This window comes from Grampus griseus, assembly GCF_964374135.1.
Source record: "Grampus griseus genome assembly, chromosome: 19".
NCBI lineage: Eukaryota > Metazoa > Chordata > Mammalia > Artiodactyla > Delphinidae > Grampus > Grampus griseus.
Genome location: NC_139013.1, coordinates 40,666,921 through 40,692,512, shown reverse-complemented (window position 1 = coordinate 40,692,512; position 25,592 = coordinate 40,666,921). Strand labels below are relative to the sequence as shown.

Sequence of the window (25,592 nt, the reverse complement as noted above, 5' to 3'; positions counted from 1 at the left end):
TAGAAGAAGAGGATTCCAGGAAGAGTCAATAGCAAATGCAAAGCGTCTGAAGTGGAAGCTTGCCGTGGGTGTTTAAGTTACTGCAGAGAGTTTGGTGGAGCCGTAGTACAGTGATCAAGAAAGAAGACGAGTGGTGAGTCAGACAGATAATACAGGAGGGTGGCACGTGGTGGCAGTACTGCATAGGGCTTTTACTTTAGTCTTTATTCGTGGAGAGCTATTTGAGGGCTTTGAGAAGATGAGTGACACAATCTTAGACTTTTACAGTGTCACTCTGGCTGCTGAACTTCGAACATAGAGAGACACGGGTGGAAGCAGGGAAACCAACTAGGAGGCTATTTATTGCAAATACCTGGACCGTAGATGATGATGGTGACTTGGCCTAGGATGGTAGAGGCAACAAGAAATGGCCATCCACATATATCCTGCAAGTTGGCAGACAGAACTTACTGAACCTTGGACGTGGGGTGTGAAAGAAAGGTATCAAGAATCGTTCCCCAGTTTGGGACTTGAGCAACTGGAAGGATGGGGTTGCCTTTTCCCAGACGGGAGGGCTGAGGTAGGAACATGCTTATGATGAGGGTGGGAAGGGGAGATCATGAGTTAGTTCATTTTTGGACATATTAAATTTGAGATGTCTGTTAGAAATCCAAGTGGAGGTGTCAAGTAGGCAGTTGGTTATGAGTATGGAATCTTGGGCCGGAGATAAAATTTTCAAGCAGGTATTTAAAGTCTTGCGAGTAGACGAGAGCCCCAATGAGGGTGACTGTAGAAAAAGAAGAGAGATCCAAAGATGGAGCCCTAGAAGAATTCCTATTTCTAGAGCAAGGGAAGATATAGAACTTGGGAGAAGTAGCTGTCAATAAAGTATAAGGAAATCTAGGTGTGATAACCTGGAAGCCAAGGATGAGGAAGTGATCAACTGTACCAAATAATGCTGACAGGTCAAGTAAAAGGACTGAAAAGGGCTTCCCTGGTGGCGCAGTTGTTGAGAGTCCGCCTGCCGATGTGGGGGACACGGGTTCGTGCCTCGGTCCGGGAAGATCCCACATGCCGCGGAGCGGCTGGGCCCGTGAGCCATGGCCGCTGAGCCTGCACGTCCGGAGTCTGTGCTCCGCAACGGGATAGGCCACGGCAGTGAGACCCCGCGTACCGCAAAAAAAAAAAAAAAAAAAAAAAAAGGACTGAAAAAATACGACTGGATTTAGCCACATGGAGTCCATCAGTGACCCTCTGACAAAAGCAGAAACAAAGACCTAATTGGAGGGGGTGCAACAGAGACTGGAAGGAGAGGAATTGGAGACAATGAGTATTAGACACCTCTATTGAGGAATATTCCTATTAAGTAGGGAATGAAGTGGCAGGTGGAGGGGGATGCAGTGTGTGTGTGTGTGTGTGTGTGTAATATTTGAATATATTTACAAATATAGATTTAAGATGAGAAAAATCACGTTATTATGCTGATAGGAAAAATTCAGTAGACAAGAAAAAAAAGATGCAGGAAAGAGGACAACTGTAGGAATGATGTTCTAGTTTATGAACAGGATCTAATACACCAGAGAGAAGCTGGTCTTAGATAAGAGAACAATGTGTCAACCACAGTAGCAGGAAAGAAAGGAAGAGCACAGGGACAAGATGCACGTAGGTGAGTAGTTACCTTCTGGTTGCTTTTATTTTCCTGTTACCTAGGAAACAAGGTCACCAGCTGAGTAAGGACTGGGGTGAAGTGCTGGAGGTTGAGAAGACAGAAGCTATACAACAGTACCTTAGGAGACTGGGACAACGACTGGACTAGGGAAACAAATGCCTGAGGTTAGCAGTCAGGGATTTAAAGTGGGACTAGTCACTGTGGCTCTGTTTCCTGCAGCCACATTTAGCTGCATGGGTACAGGAGCGGAATAGGCGAGTTAGAATGTTTTTTTGTTTCCAGATACTCTGGTTCCTTTACTGAAGTACTGTATTATATTAAGAATATGCCACGGTTTATTAACCCATCCACTTACTGTCAGACATTTATGTTGTGTCCATATATTTACTATTTCAAACACTGCTGCAATAATCATCCTTGTACATGTCTTTGTGCTCACATGGGAGTACTTCTACTCTACCACATAGATCTAGAAGTGGAATCAATGGGTCATCAAGTGTGCTTAACTTCAATTTTACTGGATATTACCAAATTACTCCCCCAAATGATTATACTAATTAACCCTCTCACTAGCAGTGTATAAAGTTCTCATTTTCCTCCTGCCAGACTTCTAACTAAATTTTTTGCCAGCCTAATGGATATGAAATAGTATCTCACTGTTTTGCAGTATTCTGATTTCAAGATTGAACATCTTTTCATTCTGAAAAACTAGCCTTCTTTCTCTATCAACACATCTCCACTATACTGCTAACAAGACTATATTAAGTACCTATTGTGTGCCTGGCATTGTGATAATCAAGGGAACAAAAAATGTTAGCAAAATAGATGTGGACTCTGCCTTCCTGGCACTCACAATCTACTGTGGGGTGGGGAGAAAACAAATAATCAAAAATACAAATTGTGGTAAGGTGAAGAACATTAACAATAATCCATGAAAATTTAAAAGCAGACCAATTTAGCCAGGCAGTCATTAAAACCTTCCCTGATGTGACATTTGCATTTTTAACAGGTAGGAATTAACTATTTCAGTATTTATAAAAGCCCACTGCAGCTATAAAGAACCAAGCATCACCAGCATCAATATGCCTAATAACTGCAGAATTGTTTTATTATCCATGCTGGCACAGAGAAGTGCTAGATGCTCTGGCAGACATAGTGCCTACCTTGGGGCCCTTCCCCACATACACCCAGGCACCAGGAGTAGGACACTGGTTTTCTCGTTTCCCTTTTGCAATTTTGAAGCTATTACTCCTGCACTATTGTAACTAGTTTATTCTTGCATGAATCTCACACCTGGTTATACTTACCTATACATGCTGACCCAGTAATCCCATTTTGGATATTTATCTCACTCTGGATATTTTAAGAAAAAATTCTATAGAAAAAAAAAGTGGGGGTGCTTAAAAAGGTGAAAGTATTCAATGTCATTATAAAACCAATGCCCCAAACTATTCAAATATTATTGCAACAGTAGGGAGTTTGTTAATGGGATCATGAGACTGTGTAGCAACATGAAAAATATTTGTAAGAAAGTTTTTTATTTAAGTATGAGACAAGATTTTATCTACAGTCTAGGCAAATGCAAATAACTTATATATTAAAGTGTGAGGGTGTGGGTGAATCTGGGGGATTTAATTTACTGAAACAGTCAAGAAAAACATTCCAAGGCCCTTCATCATTTTGCTTCCACTTGGTCTCCCGTCTAACCTATCACCATATCCCTTCATCCATTCACCCCCAAACGACACTGTGTTACATGCATCTCTTTGAACATAGCATGGCTCTGGAGACATGAAATTTAGAGGTTAAGAGCTCTGCCTTTGCAGCCAGGCAGTTCTGGGTTCCAAGTCTGAATCTGCCATGGGCAGTACTTTACTTCTCTGGGTTTTTCTCCCCATTATAAAACAAAGATATAATACATGCATTGTTTCTTTAATGCAAGCAACAGAAATATAAGAAAGGGGGACTCATTCAACTGATAGTGGGGAGCCCACTGAATCCCAGAAGAGCTTCAGAAATTGAGCCCAGTCCAAGGACCTCAGGAATGAGAAATGAGAACACAATCATGGCGGCTGCATCCTCTCCTGCTACAACAGACCTCCCCGCTCTGGTAAGGAATCAGGCTCCAGGCAACTTTAGGCCTTCACCTTACCAGCCTAGCAACCTCAAATTAAAGTATCCTTGCTAAGTCTATTTTGAAAAAATTCTGTCAAAGGACTCTGATTGGCTCAATTGTTCCTGGAACTATCATTGAGCCCCAGGATGTCCTGACTTGTGTTCCTGTGGTCAGTACAGCAGGGATTGTTACAAGAGGAAGAGTGGGGAAAAAGTTGGGCAAAGACAAGACACCACAAGACCTATTAGGGGACCTGTAAGGATTAAATGAAATGATGGCTATATAGTACTTAGCACAATGTCTTTCAAGTAGTAAGCAATCAATAAATGCTATTAACTCACCTGGCTGTGATGAGTTTAGCAGTTAATCCCTCTTCCTTGATGCACCACTCTTTAATCTTAGCCAAGTTCTGAAAATGGAAAAAGACAAACTGACTCCCATTCAACTAAGAAGGCTATTTATTGAAATAATACAACAATGTTACAAGGATGTATTTCATATGGCCTAGAAGCTGGGTGTTCATTAAGTGCATGGTGCATGGTTGCTGGGACTAGAGAATCCTCTGCTCAATTAGCCATACATACATCCTGGGCGCCCTCCCTGCCAATGATGATATGCTGAGATTCAGAGACTGGTTGGATCTAGGCCAGGCTGCACACACAAACCAGTGGTCTCCTTTAGGTCTTCTGGAACTAAGTCTTTATAAACTTCCACAACAGCTGCGTAGCACTCAACTGGTTACAATTCATGCCATTCTTGCAAACAGTCCACTATGGGGATCCCCAAACAATCAACAGAAAAATGAGTTCCTGATAGGCATCCTAGCCAATCAGTAGAGGAGGTTCCGAGTAGAATTGCCCATTGTCAAACTATGTATCAGACAACACAGGCACAGTCTTGGCATTGTGGCGTATGCTAAGCGTGGAACATCATAAACAAGGTATTTTTGAATGGTTAAAGTCTTGGAAGGGCAGATCTGCTATAGAGCATCCCATCTTGCTCCACATATGACAAACTCACTGGGCTGGACTTCCCACATTTCAGGCCCCAGGCACATTTTTCCAGCAGAGAATTACAAAGGATGTTTGGGAGCTGCCTCATGTTGTCCAGAATGAGACAAAAATGATGGATCCTCCCACCTGGCATGCAAAGAAGCCAGTAGGAAAGGTTCACCATCAACACCACCCCATATCACTCCTCCCCAGGATTCATCATTAGGGCAGGAACATTTGCTTATCTTGGGGGGAACAGAGGCTCTTTCATGAAAAGGGTCAATTTCTACAGTTGCTTCCAAATTTCTCTGCACTACTGGTGCCAATGAACGAACAAAGATTCTGGAAATTCCTTTAGAATAGGCCATGGGAGGCTTTAGGGGATATTAAGGATTAGAGTGGGCTATTGAAGCTTACCTCACGCTTTACTGATGGAAAGTCACCACAGAGCCATAAAAGTTAATTTTTTAATGGTGAAAATTTCCTTGGCACACAAAATGACCCACTACATGATGATTGCCTAAACTGATTTAAAGGCAAATTTTATGGCAATGGATAATTGGATTTATACTTCTCTACAGTAAAATTAATTTGAGGAATTTTTTTTTTTTTTTGCGGTACACGGGCCTCTCACTGCTGTGGCCTCTCCCGTCGCAGGGCACAGGCTCCGGACGCGCAGGCTCAGCAGCCATGGCTCACGGGCCCAGCCGCTCCGCGGCATGTGGGAATCTTCCTGGACCGGGGCACAGAACCCGTGTCTCCTGCATCGGCAGGCGGACTCTCAACCACTGCGCCACCAGGGAAGCCCAATTTGGGGAACTTTTTTTCTCTTAGTTCTGTGTTGTTTTCCCATTGATCAATACAGGAAGCTTGGGGCAGTGCTTTTTCATGGGAGGATCATGAAAAGCACAGTAGGAAGACTTATTAATTCTATGAAACTGACATACCTTAGCTGAAGTATGATATTGGGAAAAGAAAGAAAGTCATTAGTAGTTCAACTATTTACAATTTCTGTTAACATTTTGGTTTGTAAGCTTCCAACAAGCTGCTTTAAATAAGTGTGTGACAAATTTGCATATGTCTTGCTGCCTCTTATGCTTTTATGAATTCCCAAAGTATTCAACTCCTGAGCGTTCATTAAATATTTGTGCATCTGATTTATTTTAAAACTTATTTTAAAGCCCTGAATTCCAAAATATCTTTTCAGTGGCAAGACTATGAGGCCAAAGATCCAGGAGACCTGCATTTTCCACCCAGCTTTGCTGCTATAAACTGTATCATGCTGTGCAGCCACTTCACATCTTTGGCTTTCAGTTTCTTCATCTGTACAATGAAGCGGTTGGACCAGCTGATCTAATTCTTTGAATGGTGAATTCCTGGAGGTGAAACTGGTTTCCATGGTAAATTTAACATAAGAGCTGCAGTTGAATGCAGCTGTCAAGCAATTTAAAAATGAGTTTTGGTAACTACCATGGGAGTTTTATTTATTTTTTTAAAAAGCTGTAAACAGAGTTACAAGTTAAATTGTTGAAAGTTGGTGATCTCCTGCAAACACATATTCAAAAAATTTACAAAGTCCAATATATAGGCATACCATTTCTAACAGGCTATATGTTTGTAGTTGTTTTTACACACGTCTGTAATCAGATCTGAGAATGTGGCTTTTATTTATTCTTTTCCTTTTTTTTTTTTTTTCTCTTATTTGGCTGCACCACATGGCATGCAGGATCTTCACCGACTAGGGATCGAACCTGTGCCCCTGCAGTTGGAAGCGTGGAGTCTTATAACCACTGGACCACCAGGGAAGTCCCAGAGAATGTGGCTTTTATTAAAAAAAACACTGTCTACTAGCACAGAGTTTTCTCCACACACAATGTGCACACATACACACACACAATTCATTACATTCTCAAGCTTTCTCTCCAGTAAGAATCCTCTGATACTGAATAAGAACAATATTTTAGCTAAAGCTTTTGGCACATTCCCTAATGTCAAGGTTCCTAGAGTTTATTTCGTGTATGAATTCTCTGATGTTTAGTAAGAGCTGAGCTTCGACTGAAGTTTTTCCCACATTCCTTACAAGCGTAGGGTTTTTCTCCAGTATGGATTCTCTGATGATCATGCAGATTAGTTTTCTTTCGGAAAGCTCGCCCACATTCATTACATTCATAGGGTTTTTCTCCGGTATGAGTTCTCTCATGCTGAATGAGAGATGAACTCTGACTGAAGGCTTTACCACAGTCGATACATTCATAGGGTTTCTCTCCAGTGTGGGTTCTCTCATGTTGAGTCAGTGATGAGCGTCGACTGAAGGCTTCTCCACATTCATTACATTCATAGGGTTTTTCTCCAGTATGAATTCTGTGATGCTCTATGAAACTCGTACTCCTTTTGAAAGCTTTCCCACATACATTACATTGATAGGGTTTCTCGCCAGGGTGAGAAATAGATTGTTGACTAAAGGCCTGCTCACAATCATAGGGGTTTTCTCTAGTGTGGATCCTCTGATGGTCAGAGAAGTCTGTAATGTGACTGAAGTCTTCCCCACAGTCATTGCAATGATAGGATTTCACTTCAGTGAGAGTGTTTTCATCTTGAGTAAGAGATGAGCTCTTGAAATCTATGCTGTAGTTACTGCTTTGGTAAGGTTTGCCTCTCTTATGAATCCTCATATGTTTATAAAGGGATGGGCTCTGACCAAAAGCCCTCCCACATATGCTACATTCAAAAGGTTTCTCTCCTGTGTGAGTCCTCTCATGCTGGACAAGGGAAGAACACCGACTAAAGGCTTTCCCACATTCCTTACATTGGAAGGGTTTCTCTCCACTATGTGTGACCTCGTGCTGAGTGAGGGATGTGCCATGCCTAAATGACCTACCACACAAATTACATCGATATGGTTTCTCTCCAGTGTGAATTCTCTGGTGTTGAACAAGGGAGGAGCTGCGCTGGAAGGCTTTCCCACAGAGACTACACTGATAGGGTTTCTCTCCAGTATGAGCATTCTCATGCTGACCAAGGGATGAGCTATGCCTGAAGGCCTTCCCACACACATTACATTCAAAGGGTTTCTCCCCAGTGTGAATTCTCTGATGCTCAGTAAGTTGTGTCTTCCAGAGGAAGGTTTTCCCACAGTCAGTACATTCATGGTGTTTCTTTCCAGGATAAATTCCCTGATCTGTACCGTTGGGGAAAGTTCCATCTCCTTTATGAGTTTTCTCATGTTTAGTCAGTGATGACCTATGAATAAAGGCTTTTCTACATTTATTACATTTATAAGGTTTCTTTTTTGCAAGGATATTATTCTGACTGAGTAAGTCTGAATTATGTCCCAAATTGCTCCCAAGTGTATCACATTCATGAGACCTTGGAGGAATGTTCAGTTGTGTAACCAGGTCTGTGTTCAATCTAGAATTTTCAACAAATTTATTTTGCTCACAACCTTCCTCTGGTGTGATTATTTTCTTCTGGGTGGATGCATCTGGCCCCAAATGTCTCTTCCAGTTTTCCTTGTGCCTCTCTAACTGGCCATTAACATCCCAAGTGTCTTCTAACGTGGTACATGAGGGATCATCTGTGCTAAGGGATACTTCAGATATGCTCTGCTGCAGATTTGAAGATTTGGCTTCAGGCCTGGTCCTCCAGTCTGAAAGAAATCCAAAGTGCAAAAGTCCCCTATTCACTCCTGTTAAAACAAACTGCTACAGGAATGAGGAAGTGAAAGAGATATGTTATACATCACTCTGTTTTGAAATTAGTCCTGTAGCTTCAGGAGAAGACCCAAAATGGAGAAAGGAAGAGTAGAGAGAGGTGACAATGCAGACTGCAGATCCAGAGAGAAGAATAAGTCCAGAATGAAGAAGCCCATGTAGGAGGGCTTGTTAGGGAGTAGGGAACAGGTGAGCAAGATAGAGTTAGGCACAGATACAAATGGAATAGGATCATGGTCTGTCTTGCAGAGTCCTATCTGCTATCCATGCCTCCCGTCCATTTTACAAACTGCCATGGAATCTATCTTCCTAATACATTCATTTCATAATTTCTTTAAAGTCACCTCTGAGGCTTCACATCTTCAAACCCTGCAGAGAAAATCTGCAGCCAGTGATCTAACTGAAATGATTCTTTGACATAACCCGAGATCAAGGGCTATACTTCCCAAAGCGGAAAAAAAGTACTATTTCAGGAGGCAAATCATCCTTGCCCTTACACACGCAGCTGTGATTTTAGTCTATTTGAGTTCTGATTCTACATTAATCACCTCTCTTAACCAAAAACAATTTATTTTAATCTGCCTAAAAAACCGATCTCTAAACCTCTGTTTAACCTCAGAATACTAATAGCAGAAAATTAATTAATGTCTAGGTTCTAAGAAAGGTAACCTTTTAAAAACTAAGGGGAGGGAGGTTTCTGGAATGATGGAGATGTTCCATATCAACAGAAGTTTCGGTTGGATGGGAGAATGCACTTGTCAAAATCAAATGGATGGTACATATATAAGAGGTATATATTTCACTGTATATAATATTTTCTAAAAAAAAAGAACTATGAACAAATATTGAACTCTAGCCAATGATATACATGCTGAAGCATGTAGGGGTGAAATGTATTCATGTCTGCAACTCACTAGGAAATGCATCAAAGGTAAGACAGATTAATAGATAGACAGACAAAGAGATATGACGAAGTGATAAAGCAAATATAACAACATGTTAACAACTATAGCACCATGGTGGTAGGTATATGGTGTTCACTGTATAATTCTTTCAACTTCTCAAATATTTGAAAATTTGCATAATAAAATATTAGGAGGGGAAAAAAACCCCCAGTAACTAAGGAGCCCTAAACTCCCAAATTCCTTACCCTGGAACAAGACTCAATTCTAAATTTCTGAGGACAGAGAATGCTTTGTACTCCTTTTAGAATCCTTCTCAGTGGGACATTCAAGAAATGTTTGTTGGAATGAATGAATAAGAAAGTTCTCTCCCAGCAAGATTCCATAACAATCAATCAAGTAATTTTCTGACTGCTTTCTACATGCTCTGCAATACAAATAGAAAATATTTAGAAATATAATAAATAGACTCTCCAGGAGCTTAAAATCTAAGAATAAAAACAAGACTCAATCTTTTGATGACTTAATAAAAAACCCATCAGATGGCACGTATTAAATCTGAATTTTTGTGGTAGAGATGATATAAATGGTATTTGTGATCAAGGAAGAAACAAATAAATATATTAGCATATATTAAGTTTTATGGATTAGACAGACCTTGAACTTAAAGAATAGATGGTTTTGGATAGGCACGAAGTATTATCTAATGAGGGAAACTATATGCTACTTACAGAGAACATCAAGAAAAAGTTTAAACTAGGTGGAGTTTTTTTTAGCAGGAATAGAAAGATAATACTGGAAGGGATGATGGGGACCTTTAAATCAAGGGAGTTTCTGCTTCCTATAATGAGGTACAGGGAGTAATAGCAAAGTTCTTTCAGAGGTGGCTGGTTTAGGAAGATAAAGCATTAAAATCCAATATGGTCCATGAAGTGATGAATAGATAAACAAAATGTGATATATCCATACAGTAAAATATTACTCAGCAATACAAAGGAATGAAGTTCTAATACATGCTACAAGATGAATGAACCTTGAAACATTATGCTAAGTGAAAGAAGCCAGTCACAAAGGGCTACATATTATGATTCCATATATAGAAAATATCCAGAATAGGCAAATCCATAGAGATAAAAAGTAGATTAATGGTTGCCAGGAGCTGGGAGGTATGGGGAATGGAAAGTGACTGCTAGTGGGTATAAGATTTCTTATTGGGGTGTTGAACATGTACTGCTTAGACAGTGGTGATGGCTGCACAACTCTGTACATATCCAAAACAACCACTGAAATGTACACTTTAAAAGGGTGAATTTTATGGTATGTGAATTATATCTCAATAAAAGTATGATTTAAAAAATCCAGTATGGATTACAAAAAGATAAGATTCAGTGAGCAATTTCAACTGGGAATTATAATAATCTAAGTCTGGGGTTTGGTTTAGGATGTCACCAGTCCAAGTTAAAAGGGAGGAAAACCTAAGATACTTCTCAAAGGAGGAAAATAACTTGGGTTGAAAGAAAAAGACTAGACTGACTATGGTGTCTGGCCTGAGGGACTGGAATCCTGGTAATTTCTAATGGGCAAGGGGAGAAATGGATAATGGGCAATGTAGCAAAATGTGCTGACTGGAGATGCCAGATGATTAATCTAGATCTTACACCTCTAATAAGAACGTTGTGGGACTTACAAGTGGAGGGGTCCTGTGAGAAGAAAATAAAAGTGACCAGGGTACAAGTAAGGATGATTCTGAGTCTACAGCACACAATAAAGAGCTGCAACTACCAGAAGGCAGGCACCCTTTTATAGGGAGGTAATATAGAAAGAAAGGAGAGGAAGCCGGAAGGCAGGCTCCTTAAGGTAGATTCACTAAGAGGGAAAAGCAAGAAAAGCCAAAGACCCAAAGCCAAGAAGCATTGAATGAGTGGGGAAACCAGGAGAGGATGATACTCCAGGAACTGTGGAGGGAGGAAATGGACAGGAGTGCAGGACGGAAGGAGGATGGTGTTGCTCGCCAGACAGGTGGTACAGGAGTGCAGTCAGGGAAAGAAGTCTGGAGGGAGGGAGAATCAAGGTTATGGGTATTTCCTGCAAGTCTGGGGCATTCGACAGTGAAAGCAGCAAGAAAAAACAAGGAGGAGATATGGAAGTTCAATTAATGTCTGAATGAGTAAGAAAAGAGATCTCTAAATAATGAAGGGGTACTGAGGACACCAAAGGAGAAAATAATCCAGAAGTAAGGATATAGGATAGGGACAGATGGTATTCTGAGTGTAGGACAAAGGGCTACTTTCAGAAAGGAAAAAGAGGTACCTTTTCTTCCAAGACCTACCAGCAGCAAGACACCCTAATGGAGAAGGGAGACATACAGGTAGGTGTCATCCAGACGGTCCAACCTCTTCTACAAGTCTAGGCGCTCCCAAGGCAGCAATCTGAAGGTGCTTCCCTCTCCCTCAGCTGTGCCACTGTCCTACATGCTTGATTCTCCCTCATTTACCTGGACAGAAAGGTCTTTGGATTTCTCCCTCTGCTATCCATGGCTCTTCTCCTTGCTCCAATTTGAAGATCACCTCTGGCTTGGAAACTTGATATCCTGCTCATGGGTAAATACACAAGATTTGGTTGTTTGTGCAAGTAGACAAAGAACCCTCTACAAGTCAGTATTAGGCCTTGATCCTCAGGAACTCTGAAGGGAAAAAATGGTGCAACTTGAGGAGTCATGCAATCAAATGGCCTATTTCCAGTTCTGCAAAAGAAAGACCTTTTACCTAAAGAGCAGGCTCAGAAACCCATAAAGCTGGGTCCCAGCAAGATGAACAAGCTCTAACCGTGTACACTCTGCTCACAGTCACCCAAACTATGAGTCCCACAACCTTAGCAACTGAGAAAGGAAAGACCCACCAATACATAGACAATGAGATGTGGTCCTTACCAAGAGAAACCAAGTGGCTATAGTTCTCCAGCATCACATCCCTGTACAAGCGCCTCTGAGCGGGATCCATGTGGTGCCATTCTTCCTGGGTGAAGTTCACAGCCACATCTTTAAATGTCACCGATTCCTGTAGGAACACATTCCTGCTCAAGTAGGGATCAACCCCACAAATGTTCCCATGGCAAAACTGGGAACCTACTGTAGGGTCTATCACAAATGGTGATCACACGTGTGATATCCTGAGGGGGCAATGTTGGGTTAAATATACTAGTTGTTATACAATTTTATAGAGAATCTAATATGGCAGGCAGGAAAGTCATGAGGGGCAATGTGTCCCGCAATCCTGTAAGCCTAGTTTTCTTCTTGTTCCCTTCAAAGCCAAGCCTTTCCTATACAATCACCAATTCCTCACTGCCCATTACAAAACCCAAATACAGCAGGGAATAAAAAGTGACAGCCCTTCTTCACCCCCATCACCAATCCCACACAAACTCCCTACAAATAACCACTGTTAACAGTTTGGTGTATACACTTAACAGTCCCTTTCCATGTTTCACACACACACAGTCTTGTTTTGTGAAATATCATATAAATTGTTCTACATTCTGCTTTTCACATTTAGCTATGTATCTTGGAAGTCTTTCCTTAGTGCTATGTATAATTTCACCTTATTTCTTTGAATTGCTTCATAGCACTGCAGAGTACAGCTGTACCATAAGACACCCATTGCCTAAAACCCATAGCACCCCACTGTACTAGGAACAAGATTCAAACTCCCCCATCACTCACTGGGCTCTGGCCATGCTAACCTTGCCCTGAATATATCAAGCCTGTTCCCACCCTGGGCCTTGGGATCGCGACATGGTTGACAATCAGTCAACCTAAACCACGTTTAGGTCTCAGGTCCAGGATCGCCGCCTCAGAAGAGGTGTCTTAGCACCTCCTTCTAATTTACTATGCATCATATTACCATGCTTAATTTTTCTCCTAAAACAGGTGTTGCTCACTGTCCAAATTCCTGCCACCTGAACTCAGGAACCAAATAGATTCAGATGAAAAAGGACACTTGTACTTCTAATCGTTATGAGATTTGTTAGCTTTTCTGTCTCCCCAATTGCAAGTCCCGTGAGAATAAGGACTTTACCTATCTTATTCACAGCTATATGCCCCCCAGTGCCTAGACCGATGCCCAGCACATAGTGGATGCTTAGAAAAACTTGGTGAATGAATAAATGGACCAGTTCTTTTTTTTTTTTTTTTTTTTTTTTTGCGGTACGTGGGCCTCTCACTGTTGTGGCCTCTCCCGTTGCGGAGCACAGTCTCCGGACGCGCAGGCTCAGCGGCCATGGCTCACAGGCCTAGCCGCTCCGCGGCATGTGGGATCTTCCCGGACCAGGGCACGAACCCGTGTCCCCTGCATTGGCAGGCGGACTCTCAACCACTGCACCACCAGGGAAGCCCGATCAGTTCTTATTATTAGATATTTGGATTAGTTCCAATATTTTGCTATTACAAACATCACTGCAATACACACTCTTTGTGCAAATATATTAGAATTCCTGTAGGCTAGCTAGCTAGAATTGGAATTTCTAGGTCAAAGATTTTTTCATGCTTTACTCCACTCCAATCACTTCTTCCTCAACACCCACTGAAATTGGCTAAGGACTCTCGTGCCTCTGAATAGTCAGTTCTGATGCTCACAGGTTGATTTCTGTCTTGCCTCACCAGGCCTTGTTAAGCCATGGGACACCTGTCACTATGCCCAACTTGAAATATCTCCTTTGGTCCTGGTTAGATTTCTACCTCAAGAAGTACATAATAAAGTATGTAAAGACAATCAGCATGAAAAGACACTGAAAGCAGAGCCATGAGTTCACTGGAGCAGTGAGGGAAAGTTACGTGAAGGTTTCTACCTTATTCCATGCCCTCCTCCCATGTGCTTAGCTATAGCTGAATTGGACTTCTGTTTCCTGGAAGATATAATTCTCTCTCCACCCTCCCATCTGTCTTTCCCTTGCTAATTCCATACTTCGGGTGTAGGTTAGCAGATCTTCAGTGAGGTTTTCTGATCCCCCAATGGAGGGTCAATCCCCATATCATGTGCTTTAAGCCACTTTGCGCATCCACAATTGAAATAGACCTAATAATCTACTTAATGCTTGTTTTCCTAGTTAGATGGTGAGCATCGTGAGAGCAGGGACTCTACTTTTCCTTTTTTTTAAACTCTAGAATACCAATGTCTAGCAAGTGCCTGACCCAACACTAAATATCTGTTTCCTGACTGAGTTGAGCCTTAAGGAGATAGCTGAGATCTGAATTTTAGAGAAAAGGAGAGTGGCCCCATCTCCTACTGGGTGAGGTGCATGATTGCATCCGTACACAACAGTGCCTCCTCCATATCACATTTCTGCTCAACACTGTGGCTGTGTCCCCACAAGAACAGAGAAGGGTTGAAACGTGGCAGATTTTTCTGACAGAGGTCAGGGATCTGACTGTGCCAGGTAAGATGATACTAGATGCTAAAAAAAAAGACACTAGATATTTACTAGGCGCCTGGCTTTACCATATGCACCATGGCAGAATAAAAATGCAGAAGAAAAACACTGCAGTCCTTGAATAGGTTTCAGTTTATTTTAAAATGTGTTGTTTATTAGAGCACGACATGAGACAATACATAGTAAAGTGGGTGCTACCAGCGTTCTGGGCAGGGAAAACTGGGTACAGGAGAGAAGCTTCAAGGTGGGCTATGCACTGGGCCTTAAGAGGTAAGTACCATTAGGATGGGAGAAAAAAGAGTGGGAATCCAGCCCAGGGACTGAGAAGTTAGAGAAGGGAGGCTGGATTTGGGATGCACATGGCTAACAGAGAAAAGGTTTGGACCAAAGCAGACATTTTAAGTTAGGCTGTGAGAAGTAACACCTTTCCACTCCTACTCTGTCCTCTCAACTTATAGCCCCTTTGGTTTAGGAACACAGAGTTGGCAGCCAATCTGGATTCCTTTGCTTCACTGGTTCCCTGTATTTAACACATGGCCTCCTGACTTTATTCTGCTTCCCCAAATAGGTTGAACTAATGTTAAAGAATGTGCTAACCAGTAAACAAATGTCTAGTCCAGGCCACTCATTTCTTGCCCTGGCAGGACAAGTAACTTCTGTTCTACTACTCACGGTTCCACCAACTCTTTCCTGTGTACTATCAGAGTCACTTCTCTAAAACAAATTTGATCATGCATACAAACCTTTAATTTCTTCCCACTTTTCCCTATTCTTACTGCCCTCACCCTAGTCCATGCCACCATCACCTCTTACCTGGACCACTGCTACTATCTCCTACCTTGTCTCTCCTTTTCCACTCATGCCCCACCCCTCCCAAGTCTGTCTTCCATATAACTACTAGACTCATCTTGTTAAAACCTTTCAGAGCAAGTCATTCCTTTGCTTAAAAGCCTCCAATGGCATCGCCCCCCCCCCCAAAAAGCCTCCAATGGCATCCCAATTCATCCCAAGTAAAAGCCAAGGTCTCGATAGTAGCTACACAGCCCTTCACAATCTGGCCCCCAACTATCTCCCTGACTTCATCTTGAACCTCATCCCCAACCTACTGCTCTCTTACCTTTACTCACCCTGCCCTCCTTACAACTCCTGGAACGTACCACATATGCTTCTGCCTTGAGATCTTCACTCTGCCTGTTCCTTGACTTGGAAGCCTCTTCCTGAAGATATGCATGTGGCTCCCCACTCACTTCCTTCCGCTTTTTGTTCAAACGTCACCTCACCAGAGCCAACATCCTTGACCACGCTATATAAAACAGCGCCCCCCCTCCCGCAACCTTGCACTGTCACTCTCTGTTCTTTTCCTTTTTCATAGTCCTTACACCTGACGTGTCATATTTTATTTGTTTACAGTCTGCATCCTACAGCAGAATGTAAATTCCAGGAGAGTAGGAATATTACCTATTTTCTTTATGGCTGAATCTCCATTGGCTACAAGAGGCTGGGCACATAGTGGGGGCTCCATAAATATTTAATAAATTTTCCTTGAGATTAAAAACTAGACTCCTTAGTGTGAGCTTCTGAGCTCTTCCAACCTAGTCCTCACCTTATTTCTGCAGCCTCAGCTCTAGCTTCTCTTCCCCTTGTACACCATGATTCAGTGTGCAGAACACTTACACCTCCCTGAAAAAAAAGATCTCTTTCTCTTCTGCAAGTGCTGCTTCAAAATGTTCGGCCTTCCCTCCTCTGCCTGCTAACACTCTCCCACAAAGACTCACTCAAGTTCTCTCCTCAGGGGCTCCATTTCTACCTCCAGGTCTAGGCTAACCCCCGCCCCCCAGCTCCCCTCCCTAGGCCTCTCTTCAGCACAGCTCATAAGACACTACCTTATGGCAACTGTTACCTATTGTTCACTGTGCTTCTAGAGGGTCAAGACCTTGTCTCAGGCACCTTCGAATCTCCACTGGCCAGAACCATTTTGGTACATAATGGACAGTCAGTGGTCTGCAAGATTAAATAGGTAAAATGTACTCTGAGATCCTTGGTGTGAGTTAGCCACTCTGAATCAAATCAACTTTAGGGCATCTAATGCAGGTCACACCTCAGACTGTAATAAAATGATCCAGTGATGTCTTGTAAACACTGCTTACCCTTCTTCCAGATTTAACTGGACCTCATAATCAACACCTTTTAAAAACTAACAAGAAGTATTAAATGTTCCCCTTCCTCATGCTGACATAAAGAGGACCTTGGCCAAATGATGGAGCCCAAAGCAAAGAACTGGAAACAGCACATACTAAGTTAAGAAGTTAAGTGTGTAATATCCTTGGGCAAATCACAGACCTCCTGGAGATCCAATTTTCTCATCTATAACATGGATTCCCTGAACTGAAGAAATAAGAGTTTTAAGAGCAGAAGGGTGGAAGAGTACATCCAGAAAGGACATGTCCAACTATAAAAAGACACGCTCCTGCAACTCTAGCATATACCATCCCTGCAGGAGAAATCCCCTAAAACTATAACTCAGGAAACTTTGTAGTTTTGCAACTTTGCAAAGCTCAAAACCAGAGCCTGGAAGCTAATGAGTAAAAATAATCTAGTTATTTAAATCACATATTTTTAAATACTGTATTCATACTACAAGTAACATTTTTATTTATTAATTTAACTATTGTATATAATATTTAATTTTTATGTTATATACAATTATAGTAATATAAAAACTACCCCCCTCTAAGACCAAGTTACTTTAACCAGTTAGAATACATTAAATTTACTGGGATACAGTGTGGCATTTTCACTCAAGTACTCGGTGCTCTATGATACTGGACAATAACAGTTTGGTAAGCTGAGAGTTAACAGCATCCCTAACAAGTGCGTACAGAGAGAAGTAACATGATTACTGTTAACCTTCACACACATACACAGATGCCCTACTGACGCTAATGGCATCACCATCTACAGTATCCCAACTGGAAACCTGGACCTTACCCTTGACTCTTCATTTTTCCTTTATGCCGTAGAATCACCAACAGCCTCAAAAATGTCTCCTACATTCAGTCCCTTCCCTTCACCTTTCAAACCCAGCTTAAATCCTCCCTTGCCAACAATGCCATTGGGCCAGGCAATGGCCTAATGGTCTAGATCTATGTTGTCTAATATGGTAGCCACTTGCCACATGTGAATACTGAGCACTAGTAATGTGGCTAGTCCAAATTAGGACGTGCAGTTAAGTATAAAACACTGGATTTCAAAGACTTAGTACCAAAAAAAAAAAAATAAAACATCTCATTAATAATTTTAAAATATTTATTCATGTAGAAATGATAAGATTTTGGCTATATGAGGTTAAATAGTACGCATTACTAAAATTAACTTCCCCTGTTTCTTTCTACATTGTGGCTACTAGAAAATTTAAAATTATCCATGTAGCTTATGCTTGTTTTGGACGACACTGTTCTAGGTTGTTCCAGATCTCCACCTCAGGCCATTCTCTCTAGGTGACAGAATCATCTTTCTCTTAAATTCTGCCTGCTGCCACATACCCCATGCTTCTGACAAGTGGACTCTTTGCCCTGATTACATCATTCTCTTCCATGTTTCCTTGCCTTTGTACATCCTATTCTGACCATCATGTACTTTCTTCCCTCAGCTCTACAGGATAAATTCCAAGTCATCCTTCTAGAGCCAGTTCAATGGTCCCTTCCCTTCTGAAGCTTTTCCAGATCCCTGCCACCTTTAGTATTGGGTCCACATCTCAATTTCAGAACTATAGCTATATTTTCATGTTTTTCTCCCTCAACAATTTCTCAAACTCCTTTTCATTTCAGTATTTCCAAAACTAAGCATGTTGGAATTTTCCACAATCACAGGGGCAATTTGGAAAAACTGGCCATGCATGAAGGGCCCTACCAGGCAACATTTAAAAGCTCCTTACATGATTCATTATAAAAAAGCAACAACTAACATTTATTGAGCATTCACCGCAGGGCACGCACCCCCTCGCTAAATTTTCTCACTGAAGCCTTACTGCCACCCCACAGGAAGCAGGTACCTTCTCCTGACTGGTTCTGAAGCGTGACCCTGGTTAAGAATACCACCCGGCACAGAGCAGGCATTCTAAAAATGTCTGCTGAGTGAATGAATAGAGTCTGGGTAATTCTTACCAAAGGAAAACGAGGAGTCATTTTGAGGATTAAAAAAAAATTACAGATTAGTGAATTCTATTCTTGGATTATAAATAGTAGGGGCAAATGGCAAAACGATGGCATTAACAGCCAAATCTAAAAGCTGGCTCCTCTTAAATACTGGCTGAACAAAAAAACCTCTGACAAATATACTAAAAGAAGAAATAAAAAAATAAGTCAATTTAAAAATAAGGGGAGGGACTTCCCTGGTGGCACAGTAGTTAAGAATCCACCTGCCAATGCAGGGGACACGGGTTCGATCCCTGGTCCGGGAAGATCCCACATGCTGCAGAGCAACTAAGTCCGTGTGCCACAACTACTGAAGCCTGTGCACCTAGAGCCTGCGCTCTGCAACAAGAAAAGCCACCACAGTGAGAAGCCCGCACAACGCAACGAAGAGTAACCCCCGCTCACCACAACTAGAGAAAGCCCGCACACAGCGACGAAGACCCAACACAGCCAAAAATAAATAAATAAATAATAAATTAAAAAATAATGATAAAATTAAAAGTAAATTAAAATTAAAATAAGGGGATAAACCAGTAAAATACCTAGCAGTGTGTTAAGAAATGTGAAAGATCTTAGTGAAGTGGATAATTTTTAAATCCTAAATCACCAATGTTGACACAAAAAAGGAGAGAAAATAATTGAGGAAGAAACAGAGAAAACTGTTCCCAAGTCATCCTCTTTATAAAAATCCTGGATCGAAATGTTTTATAGGCAAATTCTTTCAAAAGACAGAAAAAGATGAAAAGCAATCTGAATGTTTCTACAAATTAAGGATAAGCATGCCATCAAAACCTGCCAAAGATCTCTCTCGTAAAAAAAAATTTTTTTTAAATTATCTATTGTAACCAATGGGATTTTATCCCAGTATTATTTGTAATAGCAGAAACTTCAGAAGCAACCTAAATGTCCTCTGAGAAATGGTTAAATAAATTTTAGTATATCATACAAAGCATTATAATACAACCATAAAAGTGATTTAAAAGAACAAAAGAAAAATCCTCATAAAAATGAGATGAAATTTAAAATGTTGTCATTGAGGGGACTTCCCTGGTGGTCCAGAGGTTAAGAGTTTGCCTTCCAATGCAGGGGACCCAGGTTCGATCCCTGGTTGGGGAACTAAGATCCCACATGCCATGGGGCAAATAAGCCCGCGTGCCACAACTACTGAGCCCACGTGCCACAACTACTGAAGCCCGCACTCTACAGCCCGTGAGTCACAACTGCTGAGCCCACATGCCACAACTTCTGAAGCCCATGTGCCTGGAGCCCATGCTCTACAACAGGAGAAGCCACTGCAAGGAGAAGGCCACACACTGCAACAAAGGGTGGCCCCCGCTTGCTGCAACTAGAGAAGGCCTGCGCACAGCGAAAGTCACACTGTTTCATTCAATTGCTTTATCAGAAAATTAGCATCACTGCAACTGGAAAAATTACATTTTTGCTATGTGACGAGCAGAAAATGCAGAAAGTATGAAATCACTGCCTGGGGCTAAGTGGTTATTAATGTTCGCTCATGTGACACCCACTTACTGTGTGTGTACTTTGGAGCAAAGGATGAAAGGAGTCAGGTGGCCCTTCTCTAGAAGAGCAGAAAGCCCAGTACAAGACGGATGGGTAAGCACACCACTCCATATGACATGAGACACTACTATGACAAGTGTACATAGGTGCTACAGGAATGCACAAGAGAGGCACTTGACCTTACCCAAGGGAAGGAGGGTCTGAGCTGAAGCTTAAAGACCAGCACCAGTCAGCTCAGGAAGAGGTTAAGAAAGGGGACCTCCGTATGGAGGGAGCTTGAATATCCCTGGCCACAAACATCCTGACCTGGTTCAGCAAGTGGCTTGGTTTCCCTGGAGCATCTCATCTGAGTTTGTGACCTGAGCCAGCTTTTGCTGGGTCTGTTCAATTCTGATGACCGAACCACAGAGCTCTCTTGGGATCTGAAGTCAATAGAGACCAGGGCCTGGTCCCTCTGCATTTCCTCCCCTTCAAGATAGAACACCAAGATACCTGGTCTCCATAAGCAGCTTTTTCTTATAAAACTTTCCCCATTTCTTACTTTTCTGGTGGCTTCAACTTTAAGAATGGTTAAAAAAAAAAAAAAAAGAAAAAAAAAGAATGGTAAACACCTTTTCAAAATCCTAACTAAGGGCTTCCCTGATGGCGCAGTGGTTGAGGGTCTGCCTGCTAATGCAGGGGACACAGGTTCGAGCCCTGGTCTGGGAGGATCCCACATGCCGCGGAGCAACTGGGCCCGTGAGCCACAGCTACTGAGCCTGCGCGTCTGGAGCCTGTGCTCCACAACAGGAGAGGCCATGATGGTGAGAGGCCCGCGCACTGCAATGAGGAGTGGCCCCCGCTTGCCACAGCTGGAGAAAGCCCTCGCACAGAAATGAAGACCCAACACAGCAAAAATAAATATAAATAAATTAATAAACTCCTACCCCCAACATCTTCTTAAAAAAAAAATCCTAACTAAAAACATAGTACACATATAACAAAAAAAAAGAATGCATAGTTGTTTACACAGCTATAGTTACTAACAATCCATAGAATCCAAGGATTTTGGGGGTATTCCGCCCGGCCCATCTCTGCTCCCATTCCCCTCCCACTGTGAGACCACTTTAGGTATTTGTTAGCTAAGCCCTGGGAGAAGGTCTCAACCACAGGAGTCCCAACTTTCAAACTCTTGCTCCTGCACATCATTCACAGCCATCTGTAAAACTAAGAAACTGTACAGTTCCCTGCTCAAAATCATTGGCTCAAGCTACAAAAGCCTCCTTGCAGCTCCTTGAATACACCAGACACACATCCCACTGTTCCCTCTACCCAGAACACTCTCCCCCAGACCTGAATGTTGTTAACTCCCACACTTCCTTCAAGTCTGCTCAGATGGTATCATCTCAATAAGGATAAGGCTTACCCTGACCACCCTATTTAAACTGCACTCCTTGGACTTCCCTCGTGGCCCAGTGGTTAAGAATACGCCTGCCAATGCAGGGGACATGGGTTCGATCCCTGGTCCAGGAAGATCCCACATGCTGTGGAGCAACAAAGCCCGTGCACCACAACTACTGAGCCCGTGTGCTGCAACTACTGAAGCCCACGTACCCTAGAGCCCAGGCGCCGCAACTACGAAAGCCCGCATGCCTAGAGCCCATGCTCCACAACAAGAGAAGCCACCGCAATGAGAAGCCCGTGCACCGCAACGAAGAGTAACCCCCGCTTGCCACAACTACAGAAAGCCTGCATGCAGCCACGAAGACCCAACGCAGCAGACATAAAATGAATGAATAAATAAATAGCACTGCTACCACAAGCCCCCAGTTCCCTACTCAATCCCCCTTATCCTTCTCTACCTTTTATCTTTTTTTTTTTTTTTTTTTTTGCGTTACGCAGGCCTCTCACGTCGCGGAGCACAGGCTCCAGATGCGCAGACTCACCGGCCATGGCCCACAGGTCTAGCCGCTCCGCAGCATATGGGATCTTCCCGGATCGGGGCACGAATCCGTGTCCCCTGCATCAGCAGGCGGACTCTCAACCACTGTGCCACCAGGGAAGTCCTACCTTTTATCTTTTTTCTAGGATACTGATGCCTTCTAGGATATCATACAATTTCCTTACTTATTTGCCTCTTCCTTCTAAGATGTAAGCTCCAAGAGAGCAAAGACCATTATAAATTTTGTCCACTAATGTATACCAACCACCTAGAAAAGTGTCTTAACACTTCATAGGGGTTCAATGACTATCTGCTGAATGAATGTATGAATGAATGAATGGATTACCAAGGCCAAAGAGAAAAAAGTCCAAACGCCCTTGTATTCTCATCTACGCAGTGCCTGCAGCCCACACCCACTGTCACACAGGACAATGGTTTCGGATATAGGCCCCTCATCTTCTTGCCTCCCAACCCCTGACCCACAGTCAATCAGCTCTACCCCCACACCCTTCATTTTCACCGGCTCAGACCCTGCCCCTATTCAAAGGTGAAATCTCCACTGATTCTTCCCACCGGCAGAATTTCCTTTCCCTTCTGCACTCACAGCAGTCCCTGGATCTCTGCAGCAACACTTGACACCACCTTTCTGGTGCTATACTTCTGCATGAGGCTGTCCTCCCCCACTAAATTAACTTCCTGGATAAGTAGTCACATGACTCAACTGCTCATCTTTTGCATTCCTCTGAGGGCCAGGCTCAGAGAAGGGGAACCACTGACAAAGGGAAATTTCTGCCTGAAAAGCCCCATTTGTAGGGCCAGTGTTCTGTTCTGTCCTGTCCTCCATCCCCAGTCATTATCTGCAGCCTAAGTCAGGTAACCCAAGTGAACACTGTCAGGCCATTCCATGAGAATATAACTGAGTGCTTTTGGGAACACAGCTTTAAAAGTGAAGTTTAAAGAGGTCCCTAAAGTTCACTGTTCAGAACACAGATTCATTTTCACATCAAAAGGCAACTCCCACCCCCACGCTGCGGAAATGATCAACACCCCTATGAGGTGTTAAGTGAGTTAAGTCATCTGAATTCTCAAAACCTACTGAGGAAACACTTTATACGGAAAGGTGCTGATGACAGTGATTTGCTCTGGCTCTCCTCAAACAAAACAACTGTTTTGTTCTAGTACTGTTACTTGTCTTACTCCTTAAAGCTCACCCCTGTAAAACAAAAACATATAACAAGAAGTAAAAAAATATAAAGGCATTATATGCTGTGTTTAATTTACTGTGAACTGCTTTTAAAGAACATTGGTATTTTTACCTGATTTGTCTCACACCGTAGCAACTAGAATCTGTGATTTTTCCTTAATTGTAAAGAGTGTGGATTAAAATACCATCTGAACTTTGTTATATTTTCACTGATAAGAGTCTGTAAATCAATGGGTAAGCTCAGAGTTGTGATGCTTCTAGAAAACGCCTCCTGTCTCACAAGAATAAATGGGTTCACAAATCAGCGTTATGTTAATTAAGTTGAAGGCCGGACATCTGGGGACGTGCATTATTATACCTCTGTTAAAGCAGAAAAAAACATGTAAAGCTACGGGACACGTCCTCCCTTGTTGTTTTCCTCCTTGCCCGGGAAGAGCCCATCTCCAGGCTCTTCCTAGGCAAGTTCAGACCAGGCTTCTTTGGTCCCTTAAGGTCTCTCTATGGCCCCTGGGTCAGAAGCTAGGGCTCCTCTCTCCTTCACTCACAGTCACTTTCCCCTCTACAGTTTTCTATTCTGTCACCCGACCCTCTAGATTCCTAATGGACAGAGTTCAAGGAATTGGCTTGGCCCTCAGGATTCTCAACACTGACACTTCCTAATACATCCACTCTTAACTCCTCCCACAAGACCACCCCGCCCTGGTCCCCCTCCTCCCTACCAGCCCTCCTTTGGGGAAGCCCTTTCCCCCCAGCTCTGGACACCTTGGTTTTGCAAGGCTAGGAGGCTCCGAGGGGGCAAGCAAGCCAGAAAGGAAGGTCGCTCAAGCAGTGAACAATGACTACTCCAAATACGCCCCGGGGTAGGAACGGGCTGCTCACCTGCGGCCTGGCCGTCGGAGGCCTTGGGGCCATTCCTGCGTCGCCGGGCCCGGCTCCTAGACAGGGTCTGGGGAGAGAGGAGAGGGCCCACTCAGCCAGCTGTAACTGCCAACCAGCCCGCGCCCCGCCAGGCCCGGCCCGCCTCCTCCCCGCAGCCACTTCTCCAGGGTAGAGAGATGGGGCGGTGCGCGGGCCCTGGCTGAGCCTGCCTCCCCAAAACTAAACGCTCACCGCCTCCTAGACACCCTCCTCCGGCCACGCCCAGTCCCACCCGCAGGATGGTGGGCGCGGCCGAACGCACACGCGCAAAGTCCGTGGGAGGTGCCGCCCCAACCCGCGCACTCGGAATCACCGCCTCCTGGGGACTACGGATTTCGAGACCTCAGGCCCACCCAGGGCTCGGGCCGGCTCCTCCAGTCCCCGGTGCCGGTTCAGTCCTCTGCAACTCTGAAGCCCGAGGGGCGGCCTTCGCCGCACCTGGGCCGGACAATGGCTGCAGCGGCGGGGCAAAGCCGGAAGTGCGCCTGCGCATGCGGAGCCTTTCTCCCGTAACCGCCGGGCCGCGGCGGGCGCGCTAGTACACTTCCCAGCGGCCACCGCGCATGGGTCCCACGGAGGCTGCCTGGTAGGACGCTTAGCTTTCCGAGGCGCCCCAGTGGGGACCGCTATCCGGGCCCAACGGGTCGGAGGGTGGGGCTTGAGTACTCCTGCGTCCGCTTATTCCAGTAACAGTCACTGAGCGTCTTCTCTGTGCCAGGGGCGTGTTGCTAGAGGCGGGATACTGCGGTAGATCGGGCAGGAAAGATCCTGCTTTCTGGGAGCGAGTATGCACTCCTGTAGACGAGGCTGACAAAAAAAACCGTAAACATATCAACAAGATAATTTCACGTACTGACTTCAGCTGTAGGAATAAGACAGTGAAGGGAGTGGGGCAACGTTGCCTCTTCTATGCCGTCTTCATCCGTGGGTCACTACCAAAGGTTTGGACACTGACTCCCCAGACCACATATATAGAATATTACGGCCAAGATACTTGATGAAATAGTTGATACTACAGAAAGAAAAAAACAAAAAACCTTCAG

General features: G+C 43.4%; 1 protein-coding gene across 4 annotated transcripts; it reads right to left on the bottom strand.

Moving 5' to 3' along the window:
• Positions 1-4,270: 4,270 nt before the first annotated feature.
• ZFP90 (ZFP90 zinc finger protein) lies at positions 4,271-25,008 on the bottom strand. 4 transcript variants are annotated; one of them, XM_082677215.1, is made up of 5 exons: positions 24,903-25,008; positions 24,511-24,577; positions 12,298-12,424; positions 11,863-11,958; positions 4,271-8,402 (listed from the first exon to the last, which is right to left on the bottom strand). In XM_082677215.1, the coding sequence occupies exons 2-5, from the start codon at positions 24,541-24,543 to the stop codon at positions 6,757-6,759; spliced, it is 1,902 nt and encodes a 633-aa protein (XP_082533341.1). In that variant the 5' UTR covers positions 24,544-24,577; positions 24,903-25,008; the 3' UTR covers positions 4,271-6,756. The 4 variants fall into 4 exon arrangements, with proteins under 4 accessions (XP_082533341.1, XP_082533342.1, XP_082533340.1 ...); XM_082677216.1 differs by having other exon boundaries at positions 24,892-25,002; XM_082677214.1 differs by having other exon boundaries at positions 24,853-24,974.
• Between the last annotated feature and the right edge of the window lie 584 nt (positions 25,009-25,592).

Excerpts from the sequence above, each read along its gene's own strand:
- ZFP90 (XM_082677215.1), bottom strand. The coding sequence starts at position 24,543 with ATGGCCCCAAGGCCTCCGACGGCCAGGCCGCAG. Across the intron at positions 12,425-24,510 it reads CTCCGACGGCCAGGCCGCAG|GAATCGGTGACATTTAAAGA; the intron begins GTGAGCAGCCCG and ends GTGTTCCTACAG. Across the intron at positions 8,403-11,862 it reads CCAAAGACCTTTCTGTCCAG|ACTGGAGGACCAGGCCTGAA; the intron begins GTAAATGAGGGA and ends GATTTCTTTCAG.